Raw genomic sequence first — 17,573 nt, forward strand, 5'->3', positions numbered from 1 at the left:
CAGGGAAGTCAGGAGGCAGTAGAATTATTGCATACGTGGAGAAGAGTAAAGTGTGATACCAATGGAAAGGTAGAAAAGGACCAAGTTGTCAAGAGACTTTTAAAATCAAATAGAGGATTTGTTATTTAATCGTGGAAGAAACAGAAAGCTACTGGAGTTTTCGAGCAAACAAGATCAGATCTGAAGTGCACTTTAAAAAGATCAATTTGACAGCTGAGTGGAGGGTGGACTGGCGTGGGGAAGGAAGAAGCATTTTAATCAGAAAGCTTTTGAAATAGTCTGTGTGTGAGAAGATGAGGGACTGGACCAATGTCAGAGAATAGGCAGTGTCAGAACAAAGAACTGGAAAAGACTTGTCTAAACCTCATATTCTACTGTGGGGGAAATTTAAGTGACTTGCTGGACCTATGCGTTGGGGTGGAGAACAGGGCGTCAGCACCCGTTGCTATGTGAGTAGCAGCTGGATTTAGGAGTCCTTGGGCGTGGGCGATGAGGCCAGCAGGTCCAAGTCTAAAGTCCTGATTCAGGATCCTCTGAACACATCAGAGCTCTGGTGTCCTAGCAACCACTGAAGGCCCAAGTCTCACCGAATCTTTCCCTTCCTTGAGCCCCTCCGTTCTCTGTCCTCCACATTCAGCCAATTAGGGAGAGGCGGCGGGGGAGGAAAGTGGGGGTAGGTGGGTTGGCTGGCAGCCGCAGGGCATGCTGGGTAGTGTCCATAGTTCCTGTTGCTAAGGCTGCAGGCGTGGAGGAAAGAGGCAACGCGGTGCTGGGAGTGTTGTACCAGGGCGTTAAGGGGAAGATGGTTAAGCAAACGATCCAGATCTTCGCGAGGGTGAAGCCCACCAGCCGGAAACAACCTCAAGGGGTACGCGGCTGGGGAGAGGGCGTGGAGAGGGTGAATTGTCCTCCGCAGTGCCAGCTTTCCTAGGGTCATTGCGGAGGAAGAAGGGACCAGGACTGGGTGTCAGGGAGCCCCATGAGCCCCGTTCCAGTGCTGCACCCCACAGTCACACTCATAAGGCATGAATCTGCTACATATGCTGTAGAGGCACAAAAGGGTAATGTCAGAGCTGGAAGGGACTTTAGGGACAACTTGGTCCAATCCCCTAGTATAATTAACAATAGTAATAGTAATAATAATAATAATGCAGTGAAAAGAATTATTGATTTGGAATCAGAGAGCCTCCGTTCAGATCCTGGCCTTGCCCACCTATTGCCCATAGGACCCTGGACAGGACAGTTAATTTCCTTGGGTTTTCATTTTCTGATCTGTAAAATGCACTTGTTGCACGTATGAAGTTGAACCGGTAAGTCACTTTGGGGTCTTAGAGGGTTCCCTTCTTGCTCTATGACCTCAGGATCTTACCCAAAGTGACTCTGGACACTAATTAGACACCCTAATTTTAGTGGCAAAGAACAAGATCTCAGACCTTCTGATATTCAGCCAACTCTTATCTACACCTTTGGCACACAAAGACAAAAACAAAAGTGGATGTGGGAAGTGCAGTAGTGTGTGTCAGAGGCAAAATTCAACCCCAGTTTTTAAGACTGTATTGTAAACCCTGTAGCCTTTAAGCATATATTAAATGCTTATTACATGTTTGTGCTAAAAACTAGAAATACAAATACAAAATTGAAAGAATTCCCAATCTTGGAGAGGTTACATTATATCCGGGAAAACCTGAACTTATGTAAATATGTGTGAAAGTTATATAAATTAGGTTATATAAATTAGGCGTGGAGGAAAGAGGCAACGCGGTGCTGGGAGTGTTGTACCAGGGCGTTAAGGGGAAGATGGTTAAGCAAACGATCCAGATCTTCGCGAGGGTGAAGCCCACCAGCCGGAAACAACCTCAAGGGGTACGCGGCTGGGGAGAGGGCGTATGTTTGTGCTAAAAACTAGAAATACAAATACAAAATTGAAAGAATTCCCAATCTTGGAGAGGTTACATTATATCCGGAAAAACCTGAACTTATGTAAATATGTGTGAAAGTTATATAAATTAGGTAAAGAGTAGATAGAACCAAAATGTTTCACATATAGTAGGCACTCAGCTAATGCTTGCTGTCTGAATAAAGACATTGCCATATGTTTGCATGCACACACATACACATGTCTTAAGTTAAATACAGAGAACATAACATTTATGTAGAGAAGGTCATTTTTATCTCTTTCAATACTCAACTTATATACCTCCTTCTATTATAGTCTCTTTGTTGATTCCCTGAACTATTGATGCCTTCTCTTGTATATATCCTGTATATGTACAATATAATGTGAGTCCCTTGGGACAAGGAATTTTCCCCATTTTTTCCAGTTCTTCCAATTGCACAAAAGGAAAGAAACATTTATCCCAAATATAGGGCCATTTTTGGTATTGAGAATGAATAGATGGATTTTATACCTCTGTTAATGCTCAAATAATGACATGAAACTGGCTAATTCCAGGAAAATTAAAGAGTAGATAGGACATGAGGGTAACTAAATAGGTTTGAAGCTGTAAGGGATCTTAGATGTTATTTAGTTCAGTTCCCTCAATTTCTGAGGAAACAGAAGTGGAGAGACTTGTTCCTTAGGCACACAGCAAATGAATACCTCAGTTAAGATTTGAACCCAGACTCTCTGATTCCTGCACCATTCTACCTTGCTACAGTTTCCTTGTATCCATACTTCCAAGTGGTTAAAAAAAGTCACGGTGATTTCTGGCTTCATGAAGATCATGCCAGGACAGCTTTAAGTTCAGGCAGATTTTTCCAAGTAGAAAGTCTTTGAGTATCTCTGAAACAGACCATTTGCTGTTTGTGAACCAACTTAAGTACAGAGAAGCTCAACATTGATATTGGCTAGCACATGGAGATGCATGCCTTTTGATCATAGAAACCCATATATGCTTTTCATTAGACATTTTATTAGTAAATTAATATATATTAAATATTAAAATTTCACATATTTTATTTATTTTACTTTAGATTCTCATTGAATAATCAATATGATTGGAAATTCCAATGTTTTTGTATATTTAGATACTATGGCTAATAAGAGAGTTCCTCCTCAGAGATCGCAAATTTTATGACTAGATCTTCTTGCCAACAAAAGGGCAGCTCTTGGAATAGGGATTCAGAAGTGGAAATTAGTTGGAGTTATGACATCTTTCCTGCCAGCCTTCTAATTCCATCAAACTTGACTGATAGTTTTTTCATTCCTTGTAAAAAATTAACAGTTGAAAACCTTCTTTGCTTTTATTTTTAAGAATTTTAACTCCTCGTTATTTCTGTTTCATTCTCCTTAATATTCTGTAGTTTCATGAATTTTTGACTTTCATTCACCTGCCTCAGTCATTGAAGCATTCCATTAATTTTTTTCTAAGTGTCTTCTAAGAAAACATAGCCAGACAGTTTTGAACCTTGTGCCAATTCTTTCTGCAAATAATTTTTATCTTACAGGGTGACTTTTCTCTATGAAAGCTAAACATTTTTAATGAAAAATTTCAATAAAAATTTATTTTGAAAAATCAACTGGACTACCTGAGGATTTAGCTAGGCTTTACTTATGCATATTCTAGATATGCCCTCCTTTGCCCTTAATACAGAATTCAAAATTTAAGTTATCAAAAGACGCTTTCTTAAGCCATTGCTTTCAGTAAGTCTTACTACTGGAAGAAGGGAAACTTTTTTGCTAGATAGCTTCTACTCTTGATTTTCTTGGCCAATGGAAAGGAACATTGGGGTAAATAATTAAAAATACCAACCTAACATCTTGACATAGAAAATATTGAGACTTGGAAGAGTCCTAAAAGATTAGATTGTCTACTCCTTTCATTTTTCAGAAACAGAAACAAATTCATAGTAGAAAAATAATTTGACAAATAGTATATTATAACAGAATGGAAACAAGAGCTCTAAATGTGATTGTGGAGGCACAAATTAAACCTAACTTACTTGCATAATTTTTCTTACAGAATACCTAAGGATGTATCTTAGAAACCATGGATTCTGTAGTTCTGGAAATTATTTTATTAGAACAAAGGATATTTTGGATTAATGACATTTCATCTACAGGGTGGCAAGATTCTCCCAAAAAGAGAGATATTTAAATTTGCATTTTGGATTTCATTGTAGAGATTTTGATGGATCACTAATTCTAATTCTCTGATTGTTGGAGTGAATATTTGGATAAATAATTTCACTAGTCTGTTTCAGTTTAGCTGCAAAATAAAAAAAAACTATCTTCCATAATTTTGAAAAGATGCATTATAATGTTTAATGAATTATTGTCAATAAATCCCTTTTGGTTCAAAAGAAATGTGCTTTATATATTAGTCATTTTTCTCCACTTCATATCTATGAAGAAGAAGATACAAAAAAGGAAAGAACTTCCTACCATTTTCTTTTTTCTACTTTATAATAAGTTTGAATTTTTTCTTGATGACTAGAGTCTGATAAAACCATGAAACATAAAAAAGTTTCAAATTTGTTTTTAGATGATAAAGTTTTATGTGTGGATTTTTTTTTTTTTTTGGTAGAGAGGGCAGTGTTAATTGTGTGAGTTATAGAATCATTAATTTAAAGCTAAGAAAGATATTAGAGCTAATATTGTATATTTTGGGTAGGGTACAAATGAGGAAACTGAGGCTTAAAGAGCCTAAACTTGTTCAAGGTCATAGAAGTTCCTGGAATCATGGTTTAGAGGTGAAAAAGATCTCAAAAGGCTTCTGATCCAACCCCATTATTTTATGGATGAGAGATGAGGTGATGTCCCAAATCACACATAATAAATGTCCAGAGTCTTGAACCTGGTATCTTCTGGCTCTAAGTATAGTGTTGTGGTTATTGTTTACTTAACTGTGAGGAAATGATTTCTTGAAAAAATAAGGATAGAATTGATGATTATTCTTCATTAAAAAAAATGTGATTATTAGAAGGACACTGTTGATCACTCATTTGCATTCTCTCTCCTCTCTGGATTTTCACAATGCTGCTTTCTTCTCATTTTCCTTCTATCAGTTTGATGACTCCTTTTCACTTTCTTTTATTAGATCTTCAGGTATGTTATTTCTACTGACCAGGGCTGTCCCCCCAAGGGCTTGTTTTGGGCTCACTCTTATTCTCTTATTGGGAAATCTCATCAACTCAATAAACCCAATAATGTGTTTCTATGCACATGATTACTAGATCTATTTATTCAGTCCCATTCTCTCTCTTGAATTCTAGTTCATCATTGACTTCATTTTGGACATGTTGAATTGGATTTCCTATATTCACCTCAAACTCAACATGTTCAAAACAGCACCTCTAGCTTTCACCCCCCTTATCTTAACTATTTGCTTACCTATTACTGTTGAGAATTACCATTCTCCCAGTTACTCAGTCTCACCACCTTGTATGAAATCTTGTTAATCCTTGTTAAAGCACTAAAATTAATCACTAGAGTCTGATAAAAATCTATGACACATATTCCCTGCCTATCCGCTGAGGGAAATATATTTTTAAAAAATTTCAAATTTGTTTTTAGATAATAAAGTTGTGTGTGTGTGTATTCACACATTCAATCCATTGCCAAGTCATGTTGTTTCTGCCTTTTAAACATTTCTCATATGTGTCTTCCCCTCCACTCACACAGAACCCCATAGGACAGACTTTCATCCCTTCATGCCTAAAATATTAGACATCTGCTTGGCCCGTGTTCCTTTGTCAGAACTTCCTCTACTCGGCTGCCAAAGTGACTTTCCTAAAGTATAGATGGCTACTTTCCTCCCTTTCCCTTTCTCCATTCAATAACCTCTGTTATAACTTCCTATTTCCTCTAGATTCCAATTTAAAAAATCCTTGGGCTGTTATAACCATTCACAAACTGGCTCCTACCTACTTTTTCAGGCTTCTTCTCTCTGGCTCCCCTCCCCTTTCTCTACAATCCAGTGGCATTTATCCTCATATACATGACCACACATAGTTTTATTTTATTAACTCTTCCTCATATCTGAACTACACTTCCACCTCCCACCTCATTTCTCTCTCATTTCTTCTCAGGACTTCCCTTCAAGACTCAGCTTTGATTCCACCTTCTGCAGAAGGCTCTTCCCTGACCCTCTTTCCACCCTTCCCATGCTAGAGGTTTCCCTTGAATGTTGACTTTATTACCCTTCACCTACTTTATTTATATTGTAGGTACACAGTTGTTTGCATATTCTCTCCTCCATTAGAATGTGAACTTCTTGAGAGAAAAAAACATGTTTTTACTTCTCTTCTATTCCTTTATGCTTTGTACATAGCATGCATTTGTTAAATGTTTATTGATTAACTTTGATTTAAGGAGTTTTTACTTAAGACCTTTCCTGGGTCATTTGCTTTTTAATAAGGAATAGCAAACAAACAAAAAAAAAAAAAAAAAAAAAACAAGTAAAAAAAACATGCAGCAATTTAATATTAAGTGGAATGAAATTATAATAATATATTTCACAAGTATCAATACTGATATTATGGGGCACAGAGAACAATTGTATTTCTTCTCAAATCTCTTGCCTATTTCCTTGCTATTTCTCATCTCTGTTTTCTTTCAAATTTCATCTTTTGTCTACTAAAGTCAGCTTATCTATCTACCCGGCCTGGACTTTGTACTGTTTAGGGTTTATGCCTGCAGGACTACGTATATTCACAATAGTCACATTTGTAATTATAGTGTAGAGGACTGAGTATTGGATTTGCAATTAAGAAAATTTGAATTCAAATCCAGCCTCAGATACTTAGCTGTGTGATCTTAAACAAGTTGTTTAACATTTCTCAACCTCAATTTTCTTTACTGTAAAATGGGAATAATAAACTCATTTTACTTGGTTTCTGTGAGTATTGTTGAAAGTTATGTTGACTCATCATCCCATTGTGCCCCGCCCTGCTTTTTAACTAATGTTGGATGAGTTTTTGGTGGGAGAAAAGACGCTATGTCTGTGGCTTGTGTCACATTCTTGTTTTCTTGGAGAGGAACTGAGATGGAGCGAGTCAGCTTGTTTTGCTGAGGCGGAGCTATCTGAATTGTTTTAAAGTTACCTTTAAAGTGAGCAGTCCAGTGTTGCTAAGTTTTGCAGTCTATCAGGTTGAAAGCCCAAATGAAGAATTTTCCTTTCAATGGTAACAAGTTACCATTATGAGCATTTTTATCACCATCATTATTATGACTTGTTGGAGATTATAGAACACTTATTAGAGTTCATATATTTGTCAGAGGAATGAGAATTGTAACAATTATACTCTTTTTGGTTCTGGTCTTTGAAAAAAAAATCATCCTATTAAAATGCATCCTTAATGTTATGGCTAAATACTATAAGCTGTCTTTATATAATTTGTTATGTTTTCTTAAAATTATGTTCATGTTTGCAGATTTATTCTATAGATGAAGATGAAAAATCAGTAGCTGCATTGGAAATTATCTTACCACGTGATTTAGCAGATGGATTTGTGAATAATAAAAGAGAAAGCTACAAATTTAAGTAAGTTCATATTTTTTCCTTTCATGTTTTGAATTTTTTTTCTAGTCTTTGATTTTATTCAGTTCTGTTCAATTATATGGTATGCTAATCTCCACTGTTCAGTGCTATGTTTTGAACTTCTATTTATTGATTTTCAGTATTGATCTCATAAATGTTATGATACCACATGTAAAATGAGCACTCAAACTTTATAATTAGAATGCTGCTACTATTTATGAAATTACCTTAATTCTTAATTGGAGGCAATTAGGTGGTACAGAGGATAGAACACTATCTTTATCAATTAGGTGGACCTGAGTTCAAACCCAGACACTTGATATTTACTAGCTGTGTGACCATGGGCAAGTCCCTGGACCCTGATTGCCTCATCGCCCCCCCCCCAAAAAAAAATTTTTTTTAATGGTAGCTGATTCTTTGATATACTCTCAAGTACACAAGAAAAAAGTAGACTGAGAGACTAGGATTATTTTTGGACTTTTTCATCTATTCTGTTCCTTCTTGTTTTTTTCCAGAATAAGTAATTAGTTTTCATTCCCTCAATTGGTTCTTGATTTACTTTCTGACTCTTTATGTGGAAATGTGATAGGGACATTAACTAGATATTCAATTCAATCTCTAACTAGGGATTAGAATCTTTTTCTAATTCAATATATAATATAAAGTCTTTGTAACTCATAGGTAGTAACAAGTATCATTTCCAATATTCAATTCAATACATTTCAAGCATTTATAAACTGCCTGTTCTATGCTAGGCACTGGGTATGGTAATAGCAAAACAAATAAGAGTTTATAGGTTTAAGATGTTTACTTTCTACTGGAAAAATATGACAGTTAAACAATTAATTAAAATATATTAAAAATATATAATCTTAAATTAGAGAAACACATAATAAATGTCCAGTAAAGGTTTCTGCCTTCAATTTAATCTTATGTCTTAATCCAGAGCAGTAGTTTGGATACCTTATGGCCTCTCTATTGATAATATTTTATAAGATATTCCACTAAAATATGAACTTCTAATATTTTTTGGAATTCTCCAATTATATAACACCGAACACATTTTAACTAATCTTCTCTAGAGCAGACTTCTAGGACTTTATTGTGGAGAAAACTCTTCTATATTCCTCTGAGATTTTCTGCTTTAACTGAAAATATGCCCAATTTAGACTTGGCAGTTGATAGCAAAAAGCAGTAGAGACCCAGCATTCCTAAGTAACCCTAAAAGCTGCTTAGGAAATTGTTATAGTATTCTAATAGGATCATGTTAGTAGAAGCTTTCTAGGAAATAAAAATCTAGTATGCCTAAGATTTTTTCCTTATCATGTCTGTAGCAAAAGCTTAAGTTTCTGTGGAAATCACTGATATAATGGAATTTCCCAATAAGCTTTTTTTCCCCTGTACTTTCTCTTTCTGACTGAAACTTTCTCAGGGTTTTCTTTTCTATGTTTGCATTATAGTGCTCTGACTTGGGAGTCAAGAAACAAGGTCATCCTCTTCAAAGGACTAGCTGTTGATTTAAAAAATTGCTGAAAAATTGGTTGATGTTATGATCTGATAACTAATTGGTGAAAATGAATTAAATTTATCTTTTTAACCTAAATTTAATAATCACTCGTTTTATAATTGCTTTTTTACAGGTAAAAATCAGTCAGTCTGTTCTGTTTATATCTTGCTTTTAGATATTTTTCATTATTATTTAGAGTTAAATTTGATGTCAATTGCAGAACTGTTTCTCTTGAAAACAGACACAGAGTTTTTTTTTTTCTCCAAAGCTACTACTTTGTTCATAGGGATTTATTGTGCAAATCTTGTCAAAGCAATATTGTTTACCAAGTATTTGTATAGCATAGTGTGTGGTTACAGGGCCAACATTGTATTATGTTAGGTAAGCTTGGAAGCTTGATGCTGATAAATGTGAGGTAATTGCAAAAGAGAAAAAAAAAAAAGATTTATTAATTAAACACTGTTGATGAGACATATTTCATCATTATTACTTTATAATTTGCAGATTTCAGAGAATTTTTGATCAGGAGTCAAAACAAGACACCATTTTTGAAATAATTGCCAAACCTGTTGCTGAAAGGTAGGATTCTCAATGAATGGTTGGGTTAGTGGGATATTTCTGTTTCCTCTTGTTTCTTTAGTTCACAGATAATTGGGGAAATGTATTGAAATACCTCACTTATATAAACAAAAACATTTACAGTATAAATATGAGGTGACCAAATAATGACCTTCAAACTGATAGTCATTAACTTGAACATTAATTCTCTTACCTTTTGACTTCAGGGCCTATTTTTACTCTTAAACATTATTTAGGACCTCAAGGAGCTTTTGATTTGGGGGATTATTTCTATCTTCATAAGGTAAAATGTTTTAGTAGTATTCAGAAAATAATTTTGACCTTACAGAGCCACTGAAAGATATTTGGCAGTTCCTATGGATAACCATACTACACTTAGAGAATTGCTGTTCTAAAATATGATGACCAGCATGTTGCCAGCTTGATAAAAAGAAATTACCAGTTTTTCTAATATTGCATAGTAGTGGTCAAAAATAGTTTCGATGAGTATTTTAAATATTTGGCAAAACTTCAGCTATAAATCCTGGATAAAACTCAAGACTCTTTGACATCTTCCACATCCTATACTAGGTTGTACCGAGTTCCTTATTGCCTTTGTTTCCTTTGATTCTCTAATTCCATGTTAAAAATTGTAAATTTTAAAAAAAATTGTAAATAAACACAATCTTAACTATTACTATGATTAATCAAACTTTCTTGGCAACTATATTCATTTAAGTGAATGAGATGTCCAAAATGTCATAATGCTTTGGTTCCTCTTTCTGTCTCCATCAGTTTTCTTTGTTTGCTCCCAATTATTTTCCTTTTATGTGGTCTCAGTCTGTAGTCTGCTCTAGTTCTGTTCCTTTTGCTTTGCATTATTTCAAAAAGTTGTTTCCAGATTTCTTTATGTGCCTCATATTTGTCCATCCTAATTACATTATAGTATTCCATTACATCAGTATATCACAGTGTATTTAACCATTCCCCTCTTTTTGGATATTTAGTTTGCCTCTACTTTTCCAGATTTAGAAATTGCCCTACTCCAGCTGCAATCCAAGCTTCTTTCTTCCTTGCATCTTTCCCCAAAGTCTTTTCAAATTTGTATTCTCAGTAGTGAACATCTATGAAGTTTTACAATAGATCTTTAAATTTTTTGAAGTTGTTTACTGGACAATAAAGTATGAACTTGATAGATATATTTCTGAAGTTGAACCATGACCTTAATATTGACACAAAAGTGAGGTATAAAACAAGCAATATTTCCTGGGGATTTTGGTAGCAATGACTATACCTATAAATGTATGTGCCAGATTGTGGTCTTTGATAGAGCTGTTTTAATCTGCAGTTAAGTGTGGCAAAAGCCACCATTCTTAAAACAAGCTTAAAAATGTTTAGGTAAATACAGCAGGACATTTTGTTTAATGAACAAGTAAATTATCACTAATGGATTCAACTTTCTGCTTCATTTAAAAGTTCCATTACTTGAAGCAAAATTTACATGACAGCTATTTAATGGTTTTCAGCTGTGATGCTTAGAGCATCTTTTCAGGTCAAGGAAAACTCTCATTATGGTTATTTATGATGGTATATATCCTTCCCAAATTCTCCTAACTAAAAGTAATCTTTCCTTCTATCTTTCAGAGAATTTTGTTTATATCTCTCCTATATGTTTATATTTAGTCTAATTTTAAGACTTAAATAAAAACAATCTCACACTTCATCAATGGAATTGATGTGAATCCCATCCTGCTCCTTTGTCAACTCTGATAAGGTCAGTTTCCCAGATTGTCCTGTTTGCATAGAATGATGTGAGCTGAAATTCTTAATCAAATCATCCTTTCTGAGACTGTCTAGTCAGCATCTTTAATGATGGTCAAAACAACCTTTGAGGCAAACTTAATGGGAACTTAGTTTTCCCAGTCTATCTTTGAGACAAGTCTCAACATCTCGGTACACATTGTTGTGACTACCTACTTCTCCTTTAAACATCTGTCCTCCCTCCAAAAGAAAATTGCTCATTAAAGAGCAATTAAATTAGGATTCTGTATTGTATTTTTGAGTCTGTAAAGTTACTCACATAAAATAAAATTGCAATATCTCTTTTACTTGTGATGGGTGTCTTGTCATGATTGCTCCATGTCACAAAGCACATCTCTATTATGCTATTTTTTTCTATAGTATTCTTTTATAACTATTCCCAAATCTGTTTCATATCACCATTTTTGGTACCTCTTTTTTTAATTACTTCATAACTCGTTTTACAATTAAGAACACTATAGTCAACCTCCTGGTCACTTAGATTTACAACATTTGTATCATTCTCTGCTCTTCACTCTGAACATCCCCCTCCCTTCTCTCCCTATAATTGCCAAGACCTGTCAATTCTGATTTGATATGATTAAATGGTTTTTTGATAATGTACAAACCATTGGAAATACACATTTATAAAAAGAAAGAAAGAATACACATGCTGATGAGTTTCACTAGCCACCAATTTATCAACTGTCCTACTTCTCTAAATAAAGGAAATAACAATTAGAGTTATTCATTATTCTTGAGTACACACTAGATTCAAAAATGGCAAACTTAAGTTGTTTAAATTGAATTTCATGGTTAGAACAGAGATGTTGACAGAACTCTAGTTTACCCAGGCATGAAATGTAAAACTTGTAATATTTAAATATATTATGTTTCATCTGTACATGATCATTAATGATCTGTTGTCAAGATAAAAACTGGTAAATTATGAAATTGATGTGAAGACAAAAATAATTAGTGAATCTGCTAATAGTCAGATATAACTTCTGTATTTAAGAAAGACATTTAAAATATAGAATGGATGCATGATGGAAAATAATTGAAATTGCTATTTTATTACATAAGATATGTATTTCATTTTTCAACTCATGAAATTACCTTTGATAACTTGATAACCTTATTATTCATGACATAAAGTCATGAGTAATATACTCATGTAAAATGAGTAAAAATACTCATACACAGATAAGTACGACTACAGTGACAATAAGGCAGTAGAAGAAAAAGATTCTGATTTTTTTTTTTTTTTTTTGCTGAAGCAATTGGGATTAAATGACTTGCACACACAGCTAGGAAATATTAAGTGTCTGAGGCCAAATGAGGTCCTCCTGACTTCAGGGCTCATGCTCTATCCACTACACCAACTAACTTCCCCAAGAAACAGATTTTTTAAAAAAAAGTGAATGTAGGAGAAATCAAATCTCTGCCAATATAGTTATCAAAAAATTCTGAATGGACTGTATGGCAGAGGTCCTACCTTGCATTAATCTGCTAATGAATTAAATATGTTTTCACTGAAGGGTATTTGTAAATTTCACTAAGGTGTTGATTATTTAGTCAGTTGGGTAAGGTATACATTTCCCATTTGCAATTAAAACTTTCTTATCTTTTATCTGTTTTTCTTCATAGGCTCACTTGTATAATTGCTCACTTGTTCCAACAAGAAAGGCACACTTTTTTTTCTGACAAGTTTTGCTGCTTACTACTTTAAGAATATGAACATACTTACTTTTACCAGGGTATAAAATAGTCTATATGATTCATGTAGAAGAATTTTTTTTTTCCTGAAACAAGCTTTTTCCCCTCAAGGAAAATCACTTAAAAATTCATATTTGACTAACACACTAAAAAGATTTTTTTAAAAATAAAACTTGATTAATTCTCTTAGAAAAAAAGTAATTTGAAGAATAAAATGTTTAGAAACTATCAAAATAAAATCCACAGAAGAAATGTTTTATTTTGCTAAAAACAAATGCCAGAGTGAAAGATTTTTGGATTTATTATATTATTGGAATATTGGTCAATTAACCTTGTATTTCACAACTTCTTGACTTTTAGCATACTCATATATTTGCTGAGATACACTGTTGAGGCCTTCCCACCTGATTACCCACCTAGTCATTTATTTGTATTCTCTACACACAATCACATTTTTCCTACACATTACTCATCCTTTCTCCTTTCTTCACCCTGGTTACTACCAAATCTGTCCCCAACTGCAGATAAAAATTGTCAAAGACCATGAGGAAAAACTAGAACATCAGATTACAGTGAAATTTCTTAGTGATGTGCCATTGCCCAGACATACTGATTGAGGAAAAGTAATTGAATCAATGTTCTAACATTACAACACAATATTTCACAGTTCTTCTAGTTAAGAATTTTAAAAATTCTTAATATATAAATTTCTCCCTTATTGCTGCACATTACTTGTTCTTGATCATCTTAGTTAGAATGATGCTTTGTCATTTTGTGATATTTTATTTTAAAAAGTCTATTAACAGAATGAGTTGACCTGTAGCACATGTACTAAGCTAATTGTGAGTAGCATTCTATTATTAACAGTCCTGTGTACCTTTTTCTTTTCTCATCATCTTTTCTAATTTTTCTCTTAATTCTCTTCTTTTTACATTGCTGGGTGCCCCCACTGGTGCTATCAGTTTTAAAACATTTCTAAAAATCCCAGCTTATTGCTAGAATTAAACTTGCAATCTAATTCAATATCTGTATTTTATAGATGAAAAAACTGTGGACTTTAGAATATTAAGTGATTTGCCAAAGGTCATACAGATATTTCTTGACCTGTGGTCCATGGTTCATTTTGGAAACTTGTCCCTTTAAAAACATTTATTTTTATCACTGATTGGTAAAAAAGATATAAATACATTTCTAAAAATATTCTATCCTACTCAAAATCAACATAGTTGGAAAATGACTTGTAGTACAAATGACAGATTAGTTTTCATTTGAGTTGATGAGAATGAACAAAATATTGCAAAGATCTTTAGGACAGCAATGAAATACAGAAAAAAATTAAAGATGTCAGAGTCCATTTTGCTGTTTGGCTAGATTCAAATATATATATATTGAATTTATGAATATGAAATCCTAGAATTAGAATATTAGAGATCATCTATTTCAACTCTTACCCAAATCATGAATATTGGATACAACATCTGCAAAAAGTAGTCTAAGACCTCTAAGCTTATTTAATGGGAATTGTTAAATTTTAAAGCTTTCTAAGTATAGCATCTGGCCATGTCTCCCAACCCTCCAACTTTCAGGGCAGGTACCCCAGAAGACAGCTCCCCTCCCACTTTCTTTTGTTTTTAGAACATAAAGTGGTCACTCTCCCTGACTTCTCAAGGAGGTGAGAACCCCCAAAAAGGAGGTGATCACGTCTTCCCTGACTCCTCAAAAAAGGAGTGAAAACACCATAATAGGAGGTTATCACGCTCTCCCTGATGTCTCAGGAAGGGAGATGAAAACACCAAAGGAAAAGGGGAATCAAATCAGATTAGCGGGTTTCTGAAGGTCTCACTTGAAACAGGTATACATAAATCCATCAACATGGGAGTTATTACACATAATTACATAAATTGCATAAGTACATAGCAATATGACACAGGCTAGTAGTGATGTAACAAATAACATGAATCAACATGAGGAATTATACATGTCCATAAGTCCTAGAAATAGTCCAAAACCGATCTATTGTCCATTACTTCATGTGCCAGGAATCCAATGATTCCTGAAAGTTTTGAAGTCCTGCAATAATCTTATTATGTGTTAGCCAATGATTCCTGCAGATTTTGAAGTCTTGCATCAGTCTTATCATGTCTCAGAGAATCCAATAATTCCTGTTGGCTTTGAAGTTCTATAACAGTCTCATTATCAGCAATGCTCTTTCAGTATTAGATGTTTGTTAGGTCTTCTCCTTTGGAGGTTTTTCTCTGTTTCTGTCTCTCTCTGAGGGACAAGGAGAATATAGCTCATTGGCACCCATCAAATTCCTTCTCCATCTATAGAAATACAAGCAAACCCTCTCTCCCAAGTAGTTAATCTATCTGGTCCCTTCTATTCAGCACTTTCTAAATCTCTCCACATCACCTGGCAATTATCTAAAGATAGTGGAGCTGCTCACACTGGACACTGCCCTTCCAGCGAGTTATAAAACCTGTCTGTGGGAGCTAGTGCATCTTTATCAAAAATTTTAAAAAATAATGTTATAGAAAGCTAAATATAGAAGTGCTCTAGGGTTACCTGTGGCTCCCCCCCTTTTTCTTTTGTTTTTTGGAGGAGTATCTTGATGTCTCTGTTTCTCCTCTGTACTATTGCCAGTTCTTGAGGATTAAAAGGTATGCCACTGGTGTGTAAAATCTTATACTGTGTACAAAAGTGTGCAAAATGTTTAGAAGTATATGCAGGTTCATTATCTGGTTTTATTGCTTGTGGCACACCCATAATTGAAAAAGCTTGTATCAGGAATTCAGTGACCACTTGGACTGTCTCTTTGGCTGCTGGTATTGCAAAAGTAAATTCTGAAAAGGTGTCTACTACTGTATGGATAAAAGACAGACGACCAAAAGATTTATAATGGGTCACATCCATTTGCTAGATTTTACTGGGTCTCAAACCACAAGGGCTCTTCCCTGGAGGAAGCATAGACGCATGGAAAAGAAAGCAAGCTGTACAGCTTTTTACTGTGCTCCTAGCTTCCTCTTTTGTTATCCCAAATTGCAAACATAAAGCTCACGCGGCCTGATGATATTTAGAATGGGATTCATAGGAGTACTGGCTAACATAGTTAAAAAGCTATCTGCCTTTGAATTTCCATCAAAAATAGGACCTGGAACCACTATGAGAATGGACATGCAAGATATTAATCTTATCTGGATGCTTTCTCACTTGCTCTTGAAATTCCTTAAAGAGCTGATATATAAGAAGCTGCAAATTTTATTGGGGCTATGGCAATTCTTTGTATCACACCTACTGAAACCTCATTAGCATTTTCCTTAGCCAGTCGTCTTATCATAATTCTTGTAGCTGCATTTTCTCCAATGGTTCTTGTGACAGCTGTCTGCAGACATCCCACAAAATCAGCAAAAGGTTCATTGGGACCTTGCTCTACTTTTGTGAAGGTTTCCCCTCAATCTTTCCCTGGGAGGGGGCCCTAACCTTTTATAGCAGCAGCAGCGATTTGCTCATATGCTGCTATGGGGTAAATAATCTGTGCTAAATCATCTGCATACTGACCTTTACCTTCTAGTTGGTCAAAGGTGATTTGTATATTAATTCCAGTTTGCTTATTGCATTGGGCTTGTATCCTGCAAAGTTCATGATACTCTGAAAGCCACAATAAGTTTTGTCCAGTTTCTAAACATGTCCTCGCTATTGATTTCCAGTCACTAGTGGTTAAGATTTCATAAGCCAAATTCTCTAATACCATCTTAACATAAGATGATGTAGCTCCATAAAGAGTGCAACCCTTTTTCAAATCCTTAATTTTTTTTCTGGTCAAAAGGAATGTATCTTCTCCTTTCTTGACCTGAAGAGTCAAACTCTATTCTTAAATCAGATATATACTGTCCTTTATTTTTAGCTTTAATTAATGACTTTTGTAATCTTATCATAGGCTGCTTCATAGGTGGTGCTGATTATGTCACTGTCCCTTCCCCTCCATCTTCTCCCTCCATCCATGAAGGGTTAATTGAGGCAGGTAGGTTAGGGGATGGGGAATGCCCTAATGGCTTCTGCTGTGAAGCACCACACTCCTTAATTTCATCAGAATTGTACTTAACTCCATTCTTATCTGATTCTTCATCCTTTTTACCTAGTTTGTCTGGATCCTCTCCCTCCTGCTCTTTTTTCTTATTATAATACTTATATAATGTCTTAAATCCAGTTGTATTAAATTATATGTATAAAGTGTTTCTTTGGAAATTGAGTCAGGTCCATTATCATTGTAGTATTCATATAGTTGCTCTCCTACTAATTTCCACTCATCTGGATCTAATTCTTTTTCCTTAGAGAACTAAGGAGATATGTGTTGTAATTGTGTGGAATAGAGAGATAAGGTGAAGAACTCACGGGAATGTATGAATTATTTTTCTGTATTTTATTTTAATTATTTCTGTGTTTCCCCTGTGATCTGTATAATATGTGCAGGCCCATATTTATTTGAGCCTTGGCCAGCTATAAACATA

General features: G+C 34.6%; 1 protein-coding gene across 4 annotated transcripts in view; it reads left to right on the forward strand.

Annotated features, from left to right (window-relative positions):
* The first annotated feature begins 668 nt into the window (after positions 1-668).
* KIF6 (kinesin family member 6) overlaps positions 669-17,573 on the forward strand; it is a 433,287-nt gene continuing 416,382 nt past the window's right edge. For 3 of the 4 annotated variants that reach the window (XM_031964904.1, XM_031964907.1, XM_031964906.1), the window contains exons 1-3: positions 1,728-1,863; positions 7,375-7,484; positions 9,493-9,567. In XM_031964904.1, coding sequence (XP_031820764.1) covers positions 1,798-1,863; positions 7,375-7,484; positions 9,493-9,567 — 251 coding nt within the window. In that variant the 5' untranslated portion in view covers positions 1,728-1,797. Of the gene's footprint in view, positions 869-1,727; positions 1,864-7,374; positions 7,485-9,492; positions 9,568-17,573 lie in introns of those variants that run through there. The other variant, XM_031964905.1, reaches the window with a different exon arrangement.

This window comes from Sarcophilus harrisii, chromosome 4 (genome assembly GCF_902635505.1).
Source record: "Sarcophilus harrisii chromosome 4, mSarHar1.11, whole genome shotgun sequence".
NCBI lineage: Eukaryota > Metazoa > Chordata > Mammalia > Dasyuromorphia > Dasyuridae > Sarcophilus > Sarcophilus harrisii.